Genomic DNA, 20,016 nt, shown 5'->3' with positions numbered 1-20,016 from the left:
GTTGAAGCTCTGAGCATCATAGACAAATGCAAGGAGCTTGGCACCTCTGCAGTTTTCAGAATGAGCTATGAATGGGTCTGGGGACCAGAGGAGGTCCCAGGACCGCCATCCCAACACTCGCAGGTTCTCACTCATTAAAGGCAGATCCAGGATGAGGACTCACATCTCTCACCCCTGAGCCTTCCTCACTGTCTCTTTGACTCCTCTGTCACCTTGCTCAGTGACTGCCTCCATCTGCTCTGGGGTCTCTGTGTGCTGGAGCCCACTGTCCCTGGAGAGGGTTCTGATGGACTTACAGGTAAGGGACAGTCAGGAAGGGAAGGCTGTGAATGCTTGAGGGAACTTTAAGATTCTTCCAATGGTATCAGTGGGATAGCTCAGCAGACGAAGGCTCTTGCTGCCAAGCCTGATGACCTAAATTCAGCCCACATGGTAGAAGGAGAGAACCGAGTCCTGAAAGAACATTTGCCAGTCCACCATAGCATGAGCATGCGCACACATACAATTATAATGGAGGATTTCTGTTGGCAACAGCAGCAAAAGTGTTACAAGATACTGGTTCTTACCATTTTCTCCCCAGAGGCGAGCAAATCTGGATCCTTGAGTTAGCCCCAAACTTAACAAGCTGATGGCCTTGGGGGAGGGCATCTTTCTTTGTGCCTCAGTTTCCAGCTACTAGAGCAGGTGTTCTCAAACTTCCTAATGCTGTGGACCTTTAATACAGTTCTTCTTGTTGTTGTGACCCTCAGTGATAAAGATAGTTCATTGCTACTTCATAATTGTAATTTTCTGCTATGATGAATCATAATGTAAATATCTGATATGAGACCCCTGTAGGGCTTTTGACCCACAGGTTGAGAACCTCTCTACTAGAGGAAGCAGTTACTTGAGTCCTCTTCAACTCTGGAGCCTTGAGACTCAGGAAGGCTGAGAGCCACATAGAAGGGGGAAGCTCACCTTTTGACACCACCAGGTGGATACTTCTTAGACTAGTGAAGTTGCCAGAATTTCCAAGGATCCCACAGTGGTAGGTGCCAGAGTCACTCATCTTGAGCTCAGTCATGGTGACAGTGAAGGAGTTGAACCCAGAAGAGTGCTGGATGGAGAATCTTAGCTTCTTGGCACCTGTGCTGTCACTCCACACTGGGGATTGACAAATGCCTTCTGATTTTCTCTTACACCATATCTTCCCACTGGAGTTGTATCTGGGATCATACGAGCATTCCACAGAAACAGTCTTGCCCTCCAGTGTTCGAAACATCTCTGGGCCATTTGCCCAGTAGAGTGGGGAGACATAGTTCATGGGAGACAGCCCGTTCCCTGCAGCAGTAGGAAATGGGTTCCCTATTCAGAGAGAGACCCTCTTTGTGTCCATGCTCAGAATTTGCTTACACCTAGCAGCTGGCCACAGCCCCCATGTATTCTGCTTTCCCAAGCTCAGAGCCCCATTGTGCACACCGCGGGCCTCCCCCCACTTTGCCTTCTCCTTTGCCTGGCTCCTCCCTCTGTCCTTGTCCTCTCTCCTTACCTGAGGCCAGGGGCAGCAGCAGCACTGAGCTAAGCAGGTATGTGGCCTCCCAGGCCATCAGTCAGTCCTCTTCCTGAGCTGGGATGGGGAGCAAGAAAAGAGGGGTGCTCTGAAGAGAGGAGAGCAGTCCTGGGCAGGATTCAGAACCACCACAGTCAGTCCTGCAGAACTGCTGAGGAAGGCAGAGACCTCTGTGGACAAGAGGTAAGGACTTGTCCTGTGGATCCTTCAGTCACAGGCTGTGAGTCTAGGCCCTTGCATTGAACTAGGTAAAGGCTCTCAGAGACTCTGATCTCCTGCCTCATAAGGTCAGGGCTGAGGTCTGAGAAAGTCTGAGAGGAAAGTGAAGTAAGAGAATGCTCATTTCTCCTCCCCCTCCCCCATCGCCCCACTTCCTCTTCAGCTTAAAGTGTCTGTTCTCCACCCGAGCCAGGTATTCCCACTGAAAATGGGTGACAGAATTAGAGGCCCTTCGGAGACCTGGCTAGAACTCCAAGCCCAACTTGCTCTCAGGTCAGACCCTTCCCACAGCCCACCTGTCCCATGTGGAGGAGAGGCCATGAGAGGAAAGGAGATGGACATTATTCTCAGGAACAGAAGAGCAAGGGGGTGGGGGCAGGAGACTGGTCAGGGTGGGAGATGGGAAAGCTGGGCATGAAGGAAGAATTCAGAATAAGGGAAGGGAAAGGGGAGCCCCAGGCCCCATGTTACTCCTACACAACCAGCTTCCCAATGCACTACACTCAATGATAAGAATTTGATGTATTCATCAAACACATTATTAAAATAGCTGTCACAGGACAGCAAGATGCTTTAGCAGGTAAGGACACTTGCTACTATGACTGAGAACCTGAGTTTGAGCCCCATGACCCACAGGCTGGAAGGGGAGACCCCAATTCCCAACAGTTGTGTGCTCAATTCCACATAGGGAAAAATGTAAAGTAAGTAAATCCACCTGTCATTCCATGAGCTATGAAATATCAATAGTTACAGGCCGTTCACAGTTATCAGATAGGTAAGGACAAAACCAGGCATGATAGTGCCCAACTATCACCCTAGAACTTGGGAGGCAGAGGTAGGATGTTGAGGAGGTCAAGTTCATTCTTGGCTACATAGCAAGTTCAGTCAGGGCTACATGAGGCCCTGTCTCACAATAAACAAATAAAGAAAAATAAAATTTGAAATTCTGTAAATGAAAGAGTTAACTCAGAAACTTAAAAAGGGTCAGGGGCTGGGTTGCATTCCTCAGACCACAAAAGGGAGGGAGAGACCAACCTTAGGGTGAGGACGCATTCCAAAGGACTGACCGTACTGACCATTGGCCATTTACCCCATCCCCTAGTGGACCAATCTGTTTAAGGATACTACTGTTCTGCCAATCACATTGTGCCTAATGGAGTCTGCCCTGGGGTCTATATAAAATGTTCTCGGTGCGGACGGTGGGGGTCACTCATTCGTCATATACAGAGTGACCCTAGCATGCTAGTATTTTTAATAAAGTTCCTCATGCATTTTGCAGCGATTCTGTCTCTGTGTGGTTCACTCACGGGTCTCCGGTAAGTTAAGACTGTTAGGTTTTAACAACGGAGCATTGACAGGGAAAATTCTCCTCTGAGAACTGCTGGAGAAGAGGAATGGGAGGTACAGGTTTGTTTTCTGTTTGTCTCGTTGTTTGTCATGCTAATTGTCTGAATCTGTAAGCTTGTTTGATCTTTTGGTTTGCTTGCAAGCGTTTGATAAACTGGAGGCTTTGATAGCCTTCAGTAATTGATGTGGTAAATTTGACTGGCAGACAGTGCTAAGAGTTGAAACCACTGGGGTCTGGAGGATGCTTCAGACCCTGAGAAAGCCTGGTAAGGCTCTTCTCTGTCTATAAACGGCAAGACAGTAATGGTGGGAGCTCTGTTTTGTTATTTGGTTCCTCCTGTGGGCAGGGACATTTGGTATCTGAAACTGTGCTCATCTAGGGGCAAATTGTGTGTTGATTTTCCTTGCTCTGTGTTCTTGGATCTAGAAAGATGGAGAGTCAGGCTTTGCTGCTAGCTGAATGCCTTCTTGTCTGGACTGATTGTTCAACTAGAATTGAACAATCCAAGGGAAGGATGAGGGGTGGGGATATTCATGACGACCTGTAACCTTCATGACTCCAACAAAAGGAAACAGGAGAAATGCTGGGCTCTGTCTTCATTTCAGACAAACATACCCGTTTAGGGGGAACGGCTAGAGTGTGCTGGGAATTGTTTCCTCTCTTCGGAGGGTGGAGAGAACATCCCAAGATGATGGATAAAATGAGGAGAGTGGTGACCAAGCTCAGTCAGAAATTGGGTTCTCCAGGGAGGGAACAAGGATTGAAAAGAAAAAAAAGACAATTAGACAACACTGTAGCATGACTCCAGCCAGTTCTGAGGCTGAAGCTGGTTTATTTTTTCCCAGTCTGCTTTTATACCACTCTAAGTAACTGCAAATAATAAGATCAGTTCTGTGTCAAGGATCAGAGAAGAGAATAAACAAACGGTCAGGGAACAAGCAATAATCAAAATTTTGTATCACCTTTCTAGGAGCTAATCAGGATGACCAAGAGGAAAGGACTGCTGTGCATTCTTCTGCTGAATCTGCTCTGAGATTTGCATTAGCTCAAATGTAAATATTCTTTTTTATTTTATTATTTATTTTCTATATTCTTTGTTTACATTCTGAATGCTTTCCCCTTTCCTGGTTCCCCCCTCCCCATCAGTCTTGTAAGCCCTCTTCCCTTCACCTATTTCCCAATCACCCCCTCCCCTATTTCACTGTCCTGGTACTCCCCTACAATGTTGTATCAACTCTTTTCAGAACCAGGGCCCTCTCTTTCCCTCTTCTTGGGTATCATTTGATATGCTAACAAGTGTCTTGAGAATTCAGAGCTTCTGGGCTAATTAATATCCACTTATCAGAGATTGCATTCCATGTGTATTCTTTTGTGACTAGGTTACCTCACTTAGGATGATATTTTCCAGTTCCAACCATTTGCCTAAGAATTTCATGAATTCACTGTTTTTAATTGCTGAGTAGTATTCCATTGTATAAATATACCACATTTTCTGTATCCATTCCTCCATTGAGGGACATCTGGGTTCTTTCTAGCTTCTGGCTATTATAAATAAGGCTGCTATGAACATAGTGGAGCATGTGTCCTTATTGCATGCCAGGGAATCTTGTGGGTATATGCCCAGGAGAGGTATAGCAGGATCCTCTGGAAGTGTCATGCCCAGATTTCTGAGGAACCGCCAGACTGATTTCCAAAGTGGTTGTACTATCTTGCAATCCCACCAGCAGTGGAGGAGTATTCCTCTTTCTCCACATTCTCGCCAACACCTGCTGTGTCCTGAGTTTTTAACCTTAGCCATTCTGACTGGTGTGACGTGAAATCTCAGGGTTATTTTGATTTGCATTTCCCCATTGATCAACAATGTTGAACATTTCTTAAGGCGCTTCTTAGCCATATGAAGTTCTTCATGTGAAATCTTTGTTTAGCTCTGTACCCCATGTTTTAATAGGGTTATTAGGTTCTCTGGGGTCTAACTTCTTGAGTTCTTTCTATATATTAGATATTAGCCTTCTGTCGGATTTAGGGTTGGTGAAGATCCTTTCCCAATCTGTTGGTTGCTGTTTTGTCATTTTGACAGTGTCCTTTCCTTGCAGAAAATTTGTAATTTTATGAGGTCCCATTTGTCAATTCTTGATCTTAGAGCTTAAGCTATTGGTTTTCTGTTCAGGAACTTTTCCCCATGTCCTCAAGTGTCTTCCCCAGTTTCTTTTCTATCAGTTTCAGTGTGTTGGGTTTTATGTGGAGGTCCTTGATCCACTTGGAGTTGAGCTTAGTACAAGGAGATAAGGATGGATCAATTCGCATTCTTCTGCATGCTGACCTCCAATTGAACCAGCACCATTTGTTGAAAAGGCTATCTTTTTTCCACTGGATGTTTTCAGCTCCTTTGTCAAAGATCAAGTGACCATAGGTGTGTGGGTTCATTTCTGGGTCTTCAATCCTATTCCATCGATCCACTTGCCTGTACCAATACCATGCAGTTTTTATCACTATTGCTCTGTAGTAATGTTTGAGGTCTGGGATACTGATTCCCCCAGAAATTCTTTTACTGTTGAGGATAGTTTTAGCTATCCTGGTTTTTTTGTTATTCCAGATGAATTTGAGAATTGCTCTTTCTAACTCTCTGAAGAACTGAGTTGGGATTTTGATGGGGATTGCGTTGAATCTGTAGATTGCTTTTGGCAAGATGGCCATTTTAATTATATTAATCCTGAAAATACATGAGCATGGAAGATTTTTCCATTTTCTGAAGTCTTCTTCAATTTCCTTCTTCAGATATCTGAAGTTCTTGTCGTATAGGTCTTTCACTTGTTTGGTTAGAGTCACGCCTAGATACTTTATGCTGTTTGTGGCTATTGTGAAGGCTGTCATTTCCCTAATTTCTTTCTCAGTCTGCTTATCCTTTGAGTATAGAAAGACTATTGATTTGCTTGAGTTGATTTTGTAACCAGCCACTTTGCTGAAGTCGTTTATCAGCCGTAGGAGTTCTATAGTAGAGTTTTTTGGGTCACTTAAGAATACTATCATATCATCTGCAAATAGTGATAGTTTGACTTCTTCCTTTCCAATTTGTATCCCTTTGACCTTCTTATGTTGTCTAATTGCTCTAGCTAGGAGTTCAAGAACTATATTGAAAAGATATGGAGAGAGGGGGCAGCCTTGTCTAGCCCCTGACTTTCATGGGATTGCTTCAAGTTTCTCTCCATTTAGTTTGATGCTGGCTACCGGTTTGCTGTATATTGCTTTTACTATGTTTAGATATGGGCCTTGAATTCCTGTTCTTTCCAAGACTTATAGCATGAAAGGATGCTGAATTTTGTCAAATGCTTTTTCAGCCTCTAATGAAATGATCATGTGGTTTTTTTTCTTTGAGTTTGTTTATGTAGTGGATAGCATTGATGGATTTCCATATATTGAACCATCCCTGCATCCCTGAGATGAAGCCTACTGGATCATGGTGGATGACCATTTTGATGTGTTCTTGGATTCGGTGGGCAAGAATTTTATTAAGTATTTTTGCATCGATATTCATAAGGGAAATTGGCCTGAAGTTCTCTTTCTTTGTTGGATCTTTGTGTGGTTTTGGTATCAGCGTAATTGTGGCTTCGTAGAACGAGTTGGGTAGTGTGCCTTCTGTTTCTATTTTGTGGAATAGTTTGAAGAGTATTGGTGTTAAGTCTTCTTTGAAGGTCTGATAAAATTCTGCACTAAAACCATCTGGTCCTGTGCTTTTTTTGGTTAGAAGGCTTTCTATGACCCCTTCTATTTCTTTAGGGTTATGAGTCTGTTAGATGATCTATTAGACCCTGATATAATTTTGGTATTTGGTATCTGTCTAAGAAATTGTCCATTTCCTCCAGATTCTCCAGTTGTGTTGAGTATAGGCTTTTGTAGTAGGATCTGATGATTTTTTGAATTTGTTCCGTTTGTGTTGTTATATCTCCCTTTTCATTTCTAATATTGTTAATCTGGATACTGTCTCTGTGCCCCTTGGTTAGTCTGGCTAAGGGTTTATCTATCTTGTTGATTTTTTTCAAAGAACCAGCTCCTGGTTTTGTTGATTCTTTGTATGGTTCTCTTAGTTTCTACTTGATTGAATCAGCCCTTGATGATTTCCTGTCTTCTACTCCTCCTGGGTGAATTTGCTTCTTTTTGTTCCAGGGCTTTCAGTTGTGCCTTTAAGCTTCTAGTGTATGCTCTCTCCAATTTCTTTTTGGAGGCACTCAGGGTTAAGAGTTTTCCTCTTAGCACTGCTTTCATTGTGTCCCATAGATTTGAATATGTTGTGCCTTAATTTTCGTTAAATTCTAAAAAGTCTTTGATTTCTTTCTTTATTTCTTCTTTGACCAAGGTATCATTGAGTAGAGTATTGTTCAGTTTCCATGTGTATGTGGGCTTTCTGTTGATTTTGTTGCTATTTTAGACCACTTTTACTCCATAGTGATCTGAGAGGAGGCATGGGATTATTTCGATCATCTTATATTTGTTGAGGTCTGTCTTGTGACCAATTATATGATTGATTTTGGAGAAGGTAGTATGATGTACTGAGGAAAAGGTATATTCTTTTGCTTTGAGATGAAATGTTCTATATGTGTCTGTTAAATCCAATCGGTCCAAAGCTTCAATTAGTTTCACTGTGTCCCTGTTTAGTTTCTGTTTTCCTGATCAGTCCATTGAGGAGAGTGGGGTGTTGAAGTTGCCCACAATTATTGTGTTAGATGCAATGTTTGCTTTGAGCTTTAGTAAAGTTTCTTTTATGTATGAGGGTACCCTTGCATTTAGAGCATAGATGTTCAGGATTGAGAGTTCTTCTTGGTGGATTTTTCCTTTGACCAGCAAGAAGTGTCCTTCCATGTCTCTTTTGATGACTTTAAGTTGAAAGTCAATTTTATCTGATATTAGAATGGCAACTCCAGCTTGTTTTCTGAGACCATTTGCTTGTAGAATTGTCTTCCAGCCTTTTACTCTAAGGTGGTTTTTGTCTTTGACATCGAGGTGTGTTTCCTGTATGCAGCAAAATGTAGGATCCTGTTTACATATCCAGTCTGTTAGTCTATGTGTTTTATTGGGGAATTGAGTCCATTGATGTTAAGAGATATTAATGAATAGTGATTATTGCTTCCTGTCATTTTGATGTTAATTTCATATTTGAATGGTTATCTTCTTTTGGGTTTGATGAAAGAAGGTTACTTACTATCTTGCTTTTTCCAGGGTATAGTTTCCCTCCTTGTATTCGTGTTTTCCCCCTATTATCCTTTGTAGGGTTGGGTTTGTGGAAAGATGTTGTGTAAATTTGGTTTTGTCATGGCATATCTTTGTTTCTCCATCTATAGTGATTGAGAGTTTTTCTGGGTATAGTAGTCTTGGCTGGCATTTTGTGTTCTCTTAGATTCTGCATGAGATCTGCCCAGGATCTTCTAGCTTTCATGGTCTCTGGTGAGAAGTCTGGTGTAATTCTGATAGGTCTTCCTTTATATGCTATTTTATATGTTCTTAATTTGAGCCAATTTCCTGAGTCCTAGCTCAAAATCAGATTCATCCCTGAGCTTACTTTTTTGTCCTGACCCAATGTGAAATTCCTGCCAAGCAGCCCCAAAAGCTCTCTAAAGAGTGGGCAGGGTCAGCTAAGGACATCCTGAGCTTTAGATGTCACCCACCATTACAGCCTCAATGCAAGTCACAGTTCCTGCTTAGTGCCCCCACCTCTGCTCCTCCTGTGAGCCAGACATGGCTGAAAGTAACTATTGTGTAGCTTCAAGATCTGTCATCCAAATGACCTCTGTGTGACAATGAATAAGACAGTGAAGACCAGGGTCTTGCTGAGGAGTCCACAGACCAAGGGAACAAGTACACTGGATATGGAGCTCCTGCAGAGAGAAAAGATTGAAGGTCAGAGCATTGGCCACCCAAGCTGCAGAGTCCAGTGAATTCTTCTCATATTAGAAATTTGTGCAGTGGAGAGCGCAGAGCTCAGCCCTGGGAGATGCATGAAAGAGGAAGGGCTAACCCAGCATCTCGGCCTTCTCTGTGGAATGAGTGAGGCCCATGTCTAGGGAATGTGGTTTCTGTAGTCAGCATTCTGAACCTCTTCTGGGGTCACTGTACCTTTTGCCTCATTTTTCTCATCCAGATACCATGAAGAACCCAAGCTCACTGAAAAGCCCACTCTGGATTTGTCATGAATTTAGCAAAATGATTCTCCAAGTAGAGAGCAATAGATGTAAGAAAGAGACCCATAGAGGAGAGAGAGCCCTCCTGTCCCTGGGCAGACAGGGAAGGGGATGAGGACACATGGATTTAGCATGGTAGGACACAGGGACAAAAGAAACAGGTGGTAATGAATCAGACAAGGGTCACATGTACTAGTAATGACTTAATTGTTGGACAGACCTCTGCAAACTCCATGGCCAGCAGAGTGTCCATCTGCCTGAAGCAAGAAGGAAATCTGGATCCACCAAATTCAGTAGCTGGTGTTAGTAGAAACTGCTAGGGTCTGACCCTGAGCAGCTTATTTTAGGCATACTGAACTATAGCACAATTTAGAAAAAAGAGTTATCCTGACTGTAATTAACTCAATTCTGTGTATAAAACAAAGCTTAAATAACATGATAATATTGAAACTCTTTTCAAAATACAAATGACATCTTCCATTAATATGGGTTTTATCAACTGAGAAACAATGCTCAACATAAAGGTCTCTGGAGAATGACTGAGATAAAACGTTGGGGAGAAGGTAGTGGGGCAGGTATGATGTAACCACAAATGTCATGAAGGCAGAGGTCACCATTCCCAGGTTTTTGGCAGAAGACAGACTTTTCATCTCTTCCTTTGAAGAGACAACAATACATATTAAAAAATCACTGGTTTGACTCATGCTTATATGTAAGCACAAGGCCCTCATACTCTGTACATATACGAATTTAATGGCTAACAAAGCCACACATGGCTAATGCCCATAATTTCAGCACTGAGTAGGCTGAGGCCAGAAGCTCACAAATCTGCAGCCACCATGGGTCACAGAATGAGACCATGTCTAAGTAAGTAAGTAGACTGGAATGGCTTTGTCATGACTTGCTTACTAAGAAAAGCAAAGATGACTTAGTGAATAACTCTATGGAGCAGTTATATAGAGCAGTGTAAAGTTCTGTTGGTCAGAGTCCAGACTACAATTCTTTTCCAACCATGGCTAATGATTAGATGTATAGAAATGTAGAAGTGTAGAGGTGTGGATATGTAGATTAGATAGATGTATAGATATATAGTATATAGAGTGTAGGCAGTGGTTCTGATGCTTTGATTGGGAACCTGCTTGTGAACCTGAAGGTCCTATTCCCCAAATGGTTCTTGATTGATTAATAAAGATGCCAACAACCAATGACTGGGCAGAAAAGGCTGGACTTCTAGGTTCCTAAAGGCAGGGTAAAAGATACAGGAGGAGGAAAGGGAATTCACCATGCTTCAGGAGGGAGAGAGAGCCATCAGCCATGTGAGAACTCTGTTAGAGTGGCCATTGGTTGTTTGCATGATTGGTTCTGGGGTGTCAGACAGGAGATAGAAACACAACTAAGAAGAGGTCAGATTTAGACTGTTGAGCAATAAGAAAAGGGAGGGGCAAGCTAACTGGGGGTAGGGGGGAGGTTAGAACTGCCCAGCAACTGAGTGGTAAGGCAGGTAAAAATGAACAAGTATGTGTGTGTGTGTTTGTGTGTGTGTGTTTATGTGTGTGTGTTATGTATATGGTTGTGTGTGTGTGTGTGTGTCTGTGTGTGTCTGTGTCTTTCATCCATTGATCCAAGGGAACTAGGCTGGTGGCTGGTAGTGTCCTCTTAGAGCTTAAAGTGTGGTAGTAGAAGCTACAAGATATAATATAGATATGGCAATGTAGAGATATAGAAATGATTGACATATGAGAGATAGATAGAAGGATAGATAGATCAATATGGGGGAGGTAACATAGAAAATCTCTAGGAAATAGAATTGAGCTCAATTAAAGAATAAATCAAAACCATAATTTTGAAAGCAGTACATGTAGTCATGCAAATGGTGATAGATTGGGGTAACATGGCCCCCATGTGCTGACACCCAATTCAGCCTCCCAAACTGTCTCCTATCAGGGTGACAATAACCCCAAGGCCACTTGGTAAGTTGAGCAGCTGACAGTGCTGGAGAGGCACCCAATACAGGGAGGCCAACTCCCATCTCTCATCTTGCGGTTGCCACACTACCTTTCCTGGTGCCAGCCTCAGCCCCCAGAGGATCCTGCTGCTGGAAAGGACCAGCTTCTGGCCTTTGCTAACTTCACTGCTTCCCAGGTCTAACCTGCCAGTGCTGTGCCTTGTTTCCTGGAGCTCTGAGCTATTGTCACACACTGAGCTCCAGGGCCCTTCCCCTCACAGCAGCTCTTCACCTATCTCTTTCACAGGCTTTGCACAGACTGTGGGGCCCTGAGGTACTCCATGTACCCATGTACTGCTTAGGGCTTCCCTCACCCAGTGACTGGATGCAGGAATAGATATGCCCCAGGCCTTCTGCCTCTGATAGAAGGAAGTTCAGGTGTTACTCAGACTCCCTTGCAGGACCCAGCCTATGGCACACCTAGGAAGCTGGCCTTGTTTATTACCCTTTATTGATTTCCTACCCTGTCCAGCCATAATGACTCTGCCAAGGATTACTTCCCTCAACATTTTTGTGGGGTTTACTTTCCCACGCCCTACCTTTGAGGGAGGCCCTGCCACAGGAAGATGGGACTCCCTGCAATGCCTGCCCATCAGCAGGGCAGGGGCTCTGCTCTTCTGTCACGTGGGCGAACAACCTATTGAATTCCAACATTGCTCCGTATAGACAGCTGGGATGACTGCTGCTGTCCTGCCTGGACTCTGACCAACAATAATCAGTGTGAGTTAATGTTCCCATGCTATAGCCGTACTGTACAAAGTTAGCAGGTGGAAGAGGTACACGGATAGTCAGAATGTGAGCACGGTGCTTCCTTAAGCCTTGGAAAATAAAGGCAAGGAAGAAAAAGTAAGTTCTGGAAAGATGGCTCAGTGGTTAAGAGCATATACTGCTCTGCCAGCAGGCCTGAGTTATATTTACCAGCAGCCACATTAAGCAGTTCACAGCTTCCTGTAACTCTAACCCCATGGGATCCAAAGCCTCTTGCTGCCTATGCAGGCACCTGAACTCAGGTATACAATTCACACACACACACACACACACACACACACACACACACACACACACACACATACAGTCACGCATGCATGCACAGAGACACAAGCAATAAAAAAAATATTTTACAAAGAAAAGAAAGATCAATGCTGACTCTCAGTAGATTGCAAATGTTATTTAGTAGATGAAGGCTGAATAAGTACCCACTCCATGCCAGGCTCCTGAGCTGGTACCAAGCAAATAACTCAAAGAGGGGGAGATGCTATGTCTGCCTCCAAGCCTGGAACCAAAGCCCACACTCACAGAGAAGTGAGTGTCATGAACAACCACATCTGTTTTATTAGAAGAATGTTTTTCTTGGTGCTGAAGACAGAACCAGAGTCTTGTGCATCCTTAGCTCATGCTCTGAGATGCACACTCAGCCCTAGAGAGAATGATTTAGTATACTCAACCCAAGATGGCCACCCTGCAGTACTCCCTCCGCATTTCGGCATTGTGGATCATCTGCACAATCTTTTTAATTGTTTTTGAGATATTACTTATTCTTATTTATGTATATACTTGCTTGCCTGATATATGTGTGCACTGTGAAGGTGAAATGTCTGCTCATGAAGGCCAGAAGAGGATGTGGGTACCGGAAATACAGATGATTGTGATTTACCATGTGGGAGCTGGGAATCAAACCCAGGTTCTATGGAAGCACAGCTAGTGCTCTTCACCACTGAGTTATCACTCCAGGCCTGGAAATTCTAATATTTAGAAGACAGTTTGAGTATGTATTAGTATGCAGAGTTGTATAAATGCTCAAATCCTCTCATAGAAATTTTGTAGGGATAAAAGATTTTAAAAATCAGCCTGGCAGTGGTGGCAGAGGCAAGTGGGTCTCTGTGAGTTCAAGGCCAGCCTGGTCTACAGAATGAGTTGGACGGCCAAGACTACACAAAAATGTCCTGTTTTGAAAAACAGCAACAACAGCATAAGATTTTGAGATGAAAACAGCTAAGAGTAGGGTTCATGGCTTTTCTAATTGATGGAAACATGTGTATTTATTGAAATTATGATTCTGAGGAGTAGGGAGTAATGCTTAAGGATGATTATGTATGTATGTATGTATGTATGTATGTATTTTAGATGGTATAACTCTATATAGCTCTGGCTGTCCTGGAGCTCACACTAGGCTGGCCTCAAACTGATATCCTCCTGAATATCTTGTCCCTGCCTCTTCCCCTAACCCCCAAGTGGTGGGATTAAAGACACGTATGCATGCGTGCCCTGCTGAAGGATGATATTAGCACGGAAAATGGTGTTTTGTGTGTAATTAGAACTGGTGCCTGTCTAACGCGAGTATGACTAAAGACACTCCGTGTGGCTATAGGCGGGGCCAGATTAGATTGATGGGAACAGTAAGAACTTTTTCACTATTGACACATTTAAATGAAAGCATATTTTAAGATGTATCAGCATGGAACATATGGGGAGGGGGGGAACCGGGAACCGGGAAAGCATTTGGAATGTAAACAAAGAATATAGAAATATAAAGACATATCAGCATTCATTATTAACTAGTAGTTAGTAACTACAAGGAGGGATGTGTGTGCTAAGGTGGTGGTTCTTAACTTGGCCTGCTGCTGCAGTTTGCATCACAGCTGGTCACATGAGTGACACTGATAGGAGGTGACAGAGAGGTTAAAGGCAGGGATCAGTCAGAGGCTTAGGCCTTTGTGGTGACCATCAATATATCTCTCTACTTCTGTTCCTGTGTCTATCATCCATCCATCCACTCTTTCCCTCATCCTGCCATTTAGTCATCATGCACCATCCAGTCACCCATGCATACAAATTGTTATTCATGCATGTGTTCAATCCCATTCACCATCCACCATGAATCCATCACTAGAGGAATAATGCAACCATATCCTGCTCTCCTTCCTCTTCACTTTTCTCAAGGTCATGACCATGGAGGGAACGGCTTTGTCACATGCTGCCACCATGGTACACTGTCTCAACACAGATCCAAAAGCCATGCACTGGAACTTCTAGAACTTGGAGACAACGTGCTCTTTTAAACCTATTGTCTTGGGCATTCAATCCAAAGATGGAAAGGAAACAGAAGTAAGTATGGGTTAAGAATCTCCTGAAAAAGCTTATTTTACAATATCCTGAAACCAGGGCCTCTGGCTAGTTTGGTCCCTAGAACTGAAAAAAGAGGAAATTCTGAGTTTAGCACCATTTCCTTAAATTTGCATTCCTTCAGATTATGGTAGTGTACTTCTTCAGTCTATGGTAGTGTGCATCTTCAGTCTATGGGAGGGTGCTCCTGCAGTCTGCGGGAAGGTGCTCCCACCAGTATTAAAATCAAACAAAACAAACAAGTTAAGTAAAGTCAAACAGAGTGAGTGAGCAATACTAGAGATGGTCATAGCACAATTCCTGGGGATGCAGGTGATAGCCTCCTCCAGCTCTGGTCTTCTGGCATCCCAACAGTATCCCTGGGAATGTTGGGTCACAGCGGTCCCTGGCTTGCCCAGTGTTACATACACAGCTAGTGTACCTGAAATGAGAATCCGTCCTGCTTCTGGGTTGGCAGGACTAATAGTGTTCATCAAAAATGCCAATTCCATTTTCCTCCTAGTCTGAAGTGCAGGAAAACATGGAGAGTAAGATGGGGAGGACAGGAGTTACCTACACATCCAGTCACTTCCTTCCTCTCTGGATATTTCCACACAGACTGAGAGGTGACTCACATCTGATTCTGCTCCACCCACACCACACACTCATTTCCACATCCTTTCAACAGAAGGACAAAAAATGGAGGGTGTCCATACCAGGAGCCAAGAAATCATACCTTGCAGCATCTGTCCCATTTATGATGGTGACTCCAGGATCAGGAGAGGAAACAACAGCTGTGGGCTTGTGTAGGGATCGGGTCGAAGTTGTGTGACTGGGCGAGTGTTTTGTGATAATAAGGGTGGGAAGCTCAGGCAGTCTTGTAGTAGGAATGATGTCAGGAGTGAACACATCTGAAGACCCTGAAGGAAAATGCAGGAGGTAGATGAATGAATGGGTGGATAGATAGTGGATGGATGGCTGGATAGATGGAAGAGGGATAGAGGGATAGATGGAGGGAGGGACAAATGTCTGTTGTATGTAGACATGGAGGGATGGTGGATGGATGGATTGATGGATGGACTGATGGACAGATAGACAGATGAATAAGTGAAGAGAAATGGAGCTGAGGAAGGAAATGATCACAGCCATCCAAGAAGCACGGTTTTCTTTTGCTAAAATCCAAATTCTGAGTCAAACGCAGTACAAAAGTAACAGGAGGAGAAAAGGAGGAAGGGTGGTCAGAGGCATGGGGAAGAATTCTCAGGTCATTTGAGTTGTGGGAAATCTCTCACATGCTGGTCCTCACTCTCTAACTACCCCATCCTCTCCCTGACACTCTTCCCCAAAGTCACATCACCCTCAAGTTGTCCTTTAATGGTATATTGTGAATGAACCCTGTCTTGGGCTCAGAGCATACTCTTCTGGTTCTAGGAAGGGAGGCCTGTTCCTTTCCACTCTGTGGTCCCTGACAAATCCACTGTTACTCTCTGGGGATGTTGAGCCCAGCAAGGGACCAGCTCTTCCTTAGAGAATTCAGAAATTCAAGGTGGGGACTCTTACGTGACTTGGTCCCTACAGAAGTGAGCCTAGAGCTTGTTTCTCATAAGCAAGTGTCACTTCAGGTCAACTGAGGCAGGGTCTGGATTTGAAAGAAGGTCTTCAAGTGGTTGATGCCCTCAGCAAGGCCTGAGATGCACAGTTTAGAAGCACATGGGAGGTCACCAATGACATCGTGGGAGGAGGAGGGTAGATTTCAAGAGTCTTCCTAAAATGTACCTTCCAAGTGAAGATTTGGGAAATGGAACCCCACTATCTTCCAAGTCTACTGTTCACCTTTTACTGAACTGTGCTACCCAAGGGGAATCCATGAAGGACCCCCCTCTTAGACTGGCCTGCAATGGACCTCAGATGAAGATTGTGAGGATTCTGGGAGAAAGCCAGGCTGCTGGAACCTCTGGCCTCCAATGCATCCTTACCTGACCTAACTCTGTCTACACACCCACAGCTTGTACTCTGTATGTCTGAACGGATTACTGAGCTATGTAAGAATTGGTTTTCCCCAGAGCTCAGATAGATTTGTGTCTTGTTTTATTTTCACATATAATGTGGTCCATGGAACTCAAACTCTGTAAATGATCCTTGTGTGCCTGCCCACAATTGTCATGTGAGTGTGTATACACACATGTGAGGGTGTATATGTCTGTAGAGTCTAGATATCAGTCCCAGGTGTCATCCTTCAGGGTACCTTACTTTTTGAGTCAGTGTGTCTCACCTTTCTCTTGAAATTCACTTATTCATCTAGGCTGCCTGGCCAGTGTGCCCCTAGGACTGCAGGCCACCACTACAGGCTTTTTAATGTTAGTGCTGAGGGTAGAACTCACATGTGCCTGGCAGGCTCTGCCCCATCTGAGCTGTCTCCCCAGCCCTACCTGTACTGCACTTGACCATGGCACACACTGTTGACACCTTTCTTAGGGATTCTATTGCTGTGAAGAGATCATGACTATGGCAAGTCTTACAAAAGAAAACTGGGGCTGACTTACAGTTCATAGATTTAGTCCAGGATCATCATGGAGGGAATCACAGGCAGACATGGTGCTGGAGAAAAAGCTGAGAGTTGTACATCTGGATCGGAAGGCAGCAGGAAGTGAGAGCCACCCTGGACCTACCTAGCATCTGAAATCTCAAAGTCCTCCTTCAGTGACTTAAACTTCCTCCAAAAAGGTCACACCTCCTACCAGTGACATTCTGTAGGAGTCTATGGGGACCACTTTCATTCAACCACCATAATACCTAAGGGCTCTCCTACATGGAATGGACCTAGGGTCAAAGCTTGAATGGAACTGACCTTCAGGTACCCACTTGACCAAATGTCTAGGCAGCATGGAGAGGGCTCTGTTGAAGCTCTGAGCATCATAGACAAATGCAAGGAGCCTGGCACCTCTGCAGTTTTCAGAATGAGCTATGAAGGGGTCTGGGGACCAGAGGAGGTCCCAGGACCGCCATCCCAACACTCACAGGTTCTCACTCATTAAAGGTGGATCCAGGATGAGGACTCACATCTCTGACCCCTGAGCCTTCCTCACTCTCTCTCTCACTCCTCTCTGTCACCTTGCTCAGTGACTGCCTCCATCTGCTCTGGGGTCTCTGTGTGCCGGAGCCCACTGTCCCTAGAGAGGGTTCTGATGGAATTACAGGCAAAGGATAGTCAGGAAGGGAAGGCTGTGAATGCTTGAGGGAAGTTTAAGATTCTTCCAATGGAATAGTTGGGATAGCTCAGCAGACGAAGGCTCTTGCTGCCAAGCCTGATGACCTAAATTCAGCCCACATGGTAGAAGGAGAGAACCGAGTCCTGAAAGAACATTTGCCAGTCCACCACAGCATGAGCATGCGCACACATACAATTATAATGGAGGATTTCTGTTGGCAACAGCAGCAAAAGTCTTCAGAGAAACTGTTTTTTACCAGTTTCTCCCCAGAGGCCAGCAGGCCTGGGTCCTAGGGTTGGCCCCAAACTTAACAAGTTGATGGCCTTGGGAGAGGGGGTGTTTCTTTGTGCCTCAGTTTTCAGCTAGTAGAGGAGTGGTTTTCCACCTTCCTTAATGCTTTGACACTGATACAGTTCCTCATCCTGATCTGACCCTTAATCAGAAAATTATTTTGTTGCTATTCTGTAAGTATTATTTTGCTACTATGATGAATCATAATGTAAATATCTGATATGAGACCCCTGTAGGGCTCTTGACCCATAAGTTGAGAACCTCTCTACTAGAGGAAGCAGTTACTTCAGTCCTCTCCAACTCTGGATTCTTGTGACTCACGAAGGCTGAGAGCCACATAGAAGGGAGAAGCTCACCTTCTGACACCACCAGGCGGAGAGTCCTGAGAATAATGTTGTTGCCAGAATTTCCAATGAGCCCACAGTAATAGGTCCCTGAGTCCTGTATCTTGAGCTCAGTCATGGTGACAGTGAAGAAGCTGAACCAAGGAGATTGCTGGATGGAGAATCTTAGCTTCTCGGCACCTGTGCTGTCACAGTGCACTGGGGCTTGACAAATGGTGTCTGATACTTTCTTACACCAGATCTTCTCACTGTAGCTGTAGCTGGGATCATACCAGCATGTCATAGAAACAGTCTTGCCCTCCACTGTTTGAAGTATCTCTGGGTCCTGTGCCCAGGAGCCTGGAAAGAAACACTTCATGTCAGAGAGCACGTCCCCTGCAGCAGCAGGAGGAAATGGGTTCCCTTCTCAGGGAGAGACCCTCTTTGTGTCCATGCTCAGAATTTGCTTACAGCCAGTGGCTGGCCATAGCCCCCCCTCCCATTTATTCTGCCTTCCCAAGCACAGAGCCCCATTTTGTACACTTCCTGCCCCCTGCCCTCTCCTCAGCCTTGTTCCTTCCCTCTGTCCTTGTCCCCTCTCCTCACCTGAGGCCAGGAGCAGCAGCACCACTGGGGAGAGCAGGTATGTGGCCTCCCAGGCCATCAGTCAGTCCTCCTCCTGAGCTGGGATGGGGAGCAAGAAAGGAGGGGTGCTCTGAAGAGAGGAGAGCAGTCCTGGGCAGGACTCAGGAGCTACCACAACCAGTCCTGCAGGAACTGCTGAGGAAGGCAGAGACCTCTGTGGACAAAAGGGAGCCTGGCAAGACCTTGTGGTCCTGTGGATCCTCCAGCCACAGGCTTGAGTCTCGGTCCCTGCACTGAACTAGATAAAGTCTCTCAGAGACTCTGTGATCCCCTTCCTAATAAGGTCAGGGCTGAGTAGGGCTGAGAGAGCCAAGAGGATGGTGAAGTAAGAGAATGCTCATTTCTCCTCCCCCGCCAATTCTCCCACTTCCTCTTTGGCTTAAAGTCTCTGTTCTCCACCCAAAATGTACCCACTGAAGGCAGGTGACAGAAGCCCTTCGGAGACCTGACTAGAACTCCATGCCAAGCTTGCCCTTGGTTCAGATCCTTCTGACCAGGTCACCTGTCCCATGAGGAGGAGAGTTCATGAGAGCCAAGAGGAAAGACATTTATTTTCTGGATCAGAAGAGCAAGGGGGTGGGCAGGAGCCGGGTCAGGGTGGGGGATGGAAAAGCTGGGCATGAAAGAAGAATTCGGAATGAGTGAAGGGAAAGGGGAGCCCCAGCCCTGTGTTACCCCACACACACCCAGATTCCCAACATACCACACTCACTGGTAAGAATTTGATGTATTCATCAAACACATTTTAAAAATAGCTGTCATGGGACAGCAAGATGTTTCAGCAGGTAAGGATACTTGCTACCAAGATTGAGAATCCTGAATTTGAACCTATGTAGTGGCTATTCCTGGTTGTCAATTTGACTATATCTGGAATGAACTACAGTCTAGAATTGGAAGGCTCACCTATGATCCTAATTTGGAGGCTCAGAGATATAAGTTTCTGACTTGGATCTTGGTATAGAGATCTTGAAGCGTAGTGGCTAAGACAAGGAGATCTCTGAGTTCAAGATCATTTGGGATTAAAGGCATGGGTGTACATGCCTTTAATCTGGGCCACACCCTCTGCTGGAGACCTACAACCTTTAATCTGGGCTATACAGTGGCTGGAGATATATAAGGATATTGGAAGAAGGAAGATTTACTCACTCTTCCTTG

At 44.7% G+C, this 20,016-nt stretch overlaps 3 protein-coding genes across 5 annotated transcripts in view; all 3 read right to left on the bottom strand.

Annotated features, from left to right (window-relative positions):
- Positions 1-20,016, bottom strand: part of LOC127692177 (triggering receptor expressed on myeloid cells 1-like) — a 78,546-nt gene that overhangs the window by 5,332 nt on the left and 53,198 nt on the right. Inside the window, exon 3 of one of the 2 annotated variants that reach the window (XM_052192272.1) lies at positions 958-973. The exons of the other annotated variant lie outside the window; for it this stretch is intronic. Coding sequence (XP_052048232.1) covers positions 958-973 — 16 coding nt within the window. The remainder of the gene's footprint in view (positions 1-957; positions 974-20,016) is intronic. 2 annotated transcript variants of the gene reach the window in all.
- Positions 980-1,842, bottom strand: LOC127692178 (CMRF35-like molecule 6; the record flags this gene model as incomplete). The annotated part of the gene is made up of 2 exons (XM_052192274.1): positions 1,529-1,842; positions 980-1,344 (listed from the first exon to the last, which is right to left on the bottom strand). Coding segments are annotated over exons 1-2 (423 nt in total), but the record flags the coding sequence as incomplete, so codon positions are not given.
- Positions 4,287-19,157, bottom strand: LOC127692175 (triggering receptor expressed on myeloid cells 1-like). Of its 2 annotated transcripts, XM_052192266.1 has the most exons (4): positions 18,823-19,157; positions 18,250-18,576; positions 15,130-15,313; positions 4,287-8,983 (listed from the first exon to the last, which is right to left on the bottom strand). In XM_052192266.1, exons 1-4 carry the CDS (start codon positions 18,878-18,880, stop codon positions 8,881-8,883), a joined length of 672 nt encoding a protein of 223 aa, XP_052048226.1. In that variant the 5' UTR covers positions 18,881-19,157; the 3' UTR covers positions 4,287-8,880. The 2 variants fall into 2 exon arrangements, with proteins under 2 accessions (XP_052048226.1, XP_052048227.1); XM_052192267.1 differs by lacking the exon at positions 15,130-15,313 and having other exon boundaries at positions 18,823-19,155.

This window comes from Apodemus sylvaticus, chromosome 9, assembly GCF_947179515.1.
Source record: "Apodemus sylvaticus chromosome 9, mApoSyl1.1, whole genome shotgun sequence".
Taxonomy (NCBI): Eukaryota; Metazoa; Chordata; class Mammalia; order Rodentia; family Muridae; genus Apodemus; species Apodemus sylvaticus.
The sequence above is the reverse complement of the archived record's forward strand: the minus strand, read 5'-3'. Positions and strand labels throughout refer to the sequence as shown.

Coding starts and splice junctions, on each gene's coding strand:
- LOC127692175 (XM_052192266.1), bottom strand. CDS start 18,880: ATGGCCTGGGAGGCCACATACCTGCTCTCCCCAGTGGTGCTGCTGCTC. Junction 15,314..18,249: donor CCGCCTGGTGGTGTCAGAAG/GTGAGCTTCTCC, acceptor ATTTTCCTTCAG/GGTCTTCAGATGTGTTCACT. Junction 8,984..15,129: donor AATGGGACAGATGCTGCAAG/GTATGATTTCTT, acceptor TTCTCTCTGCAG/GAGCTCCATATCCAGTGTAC.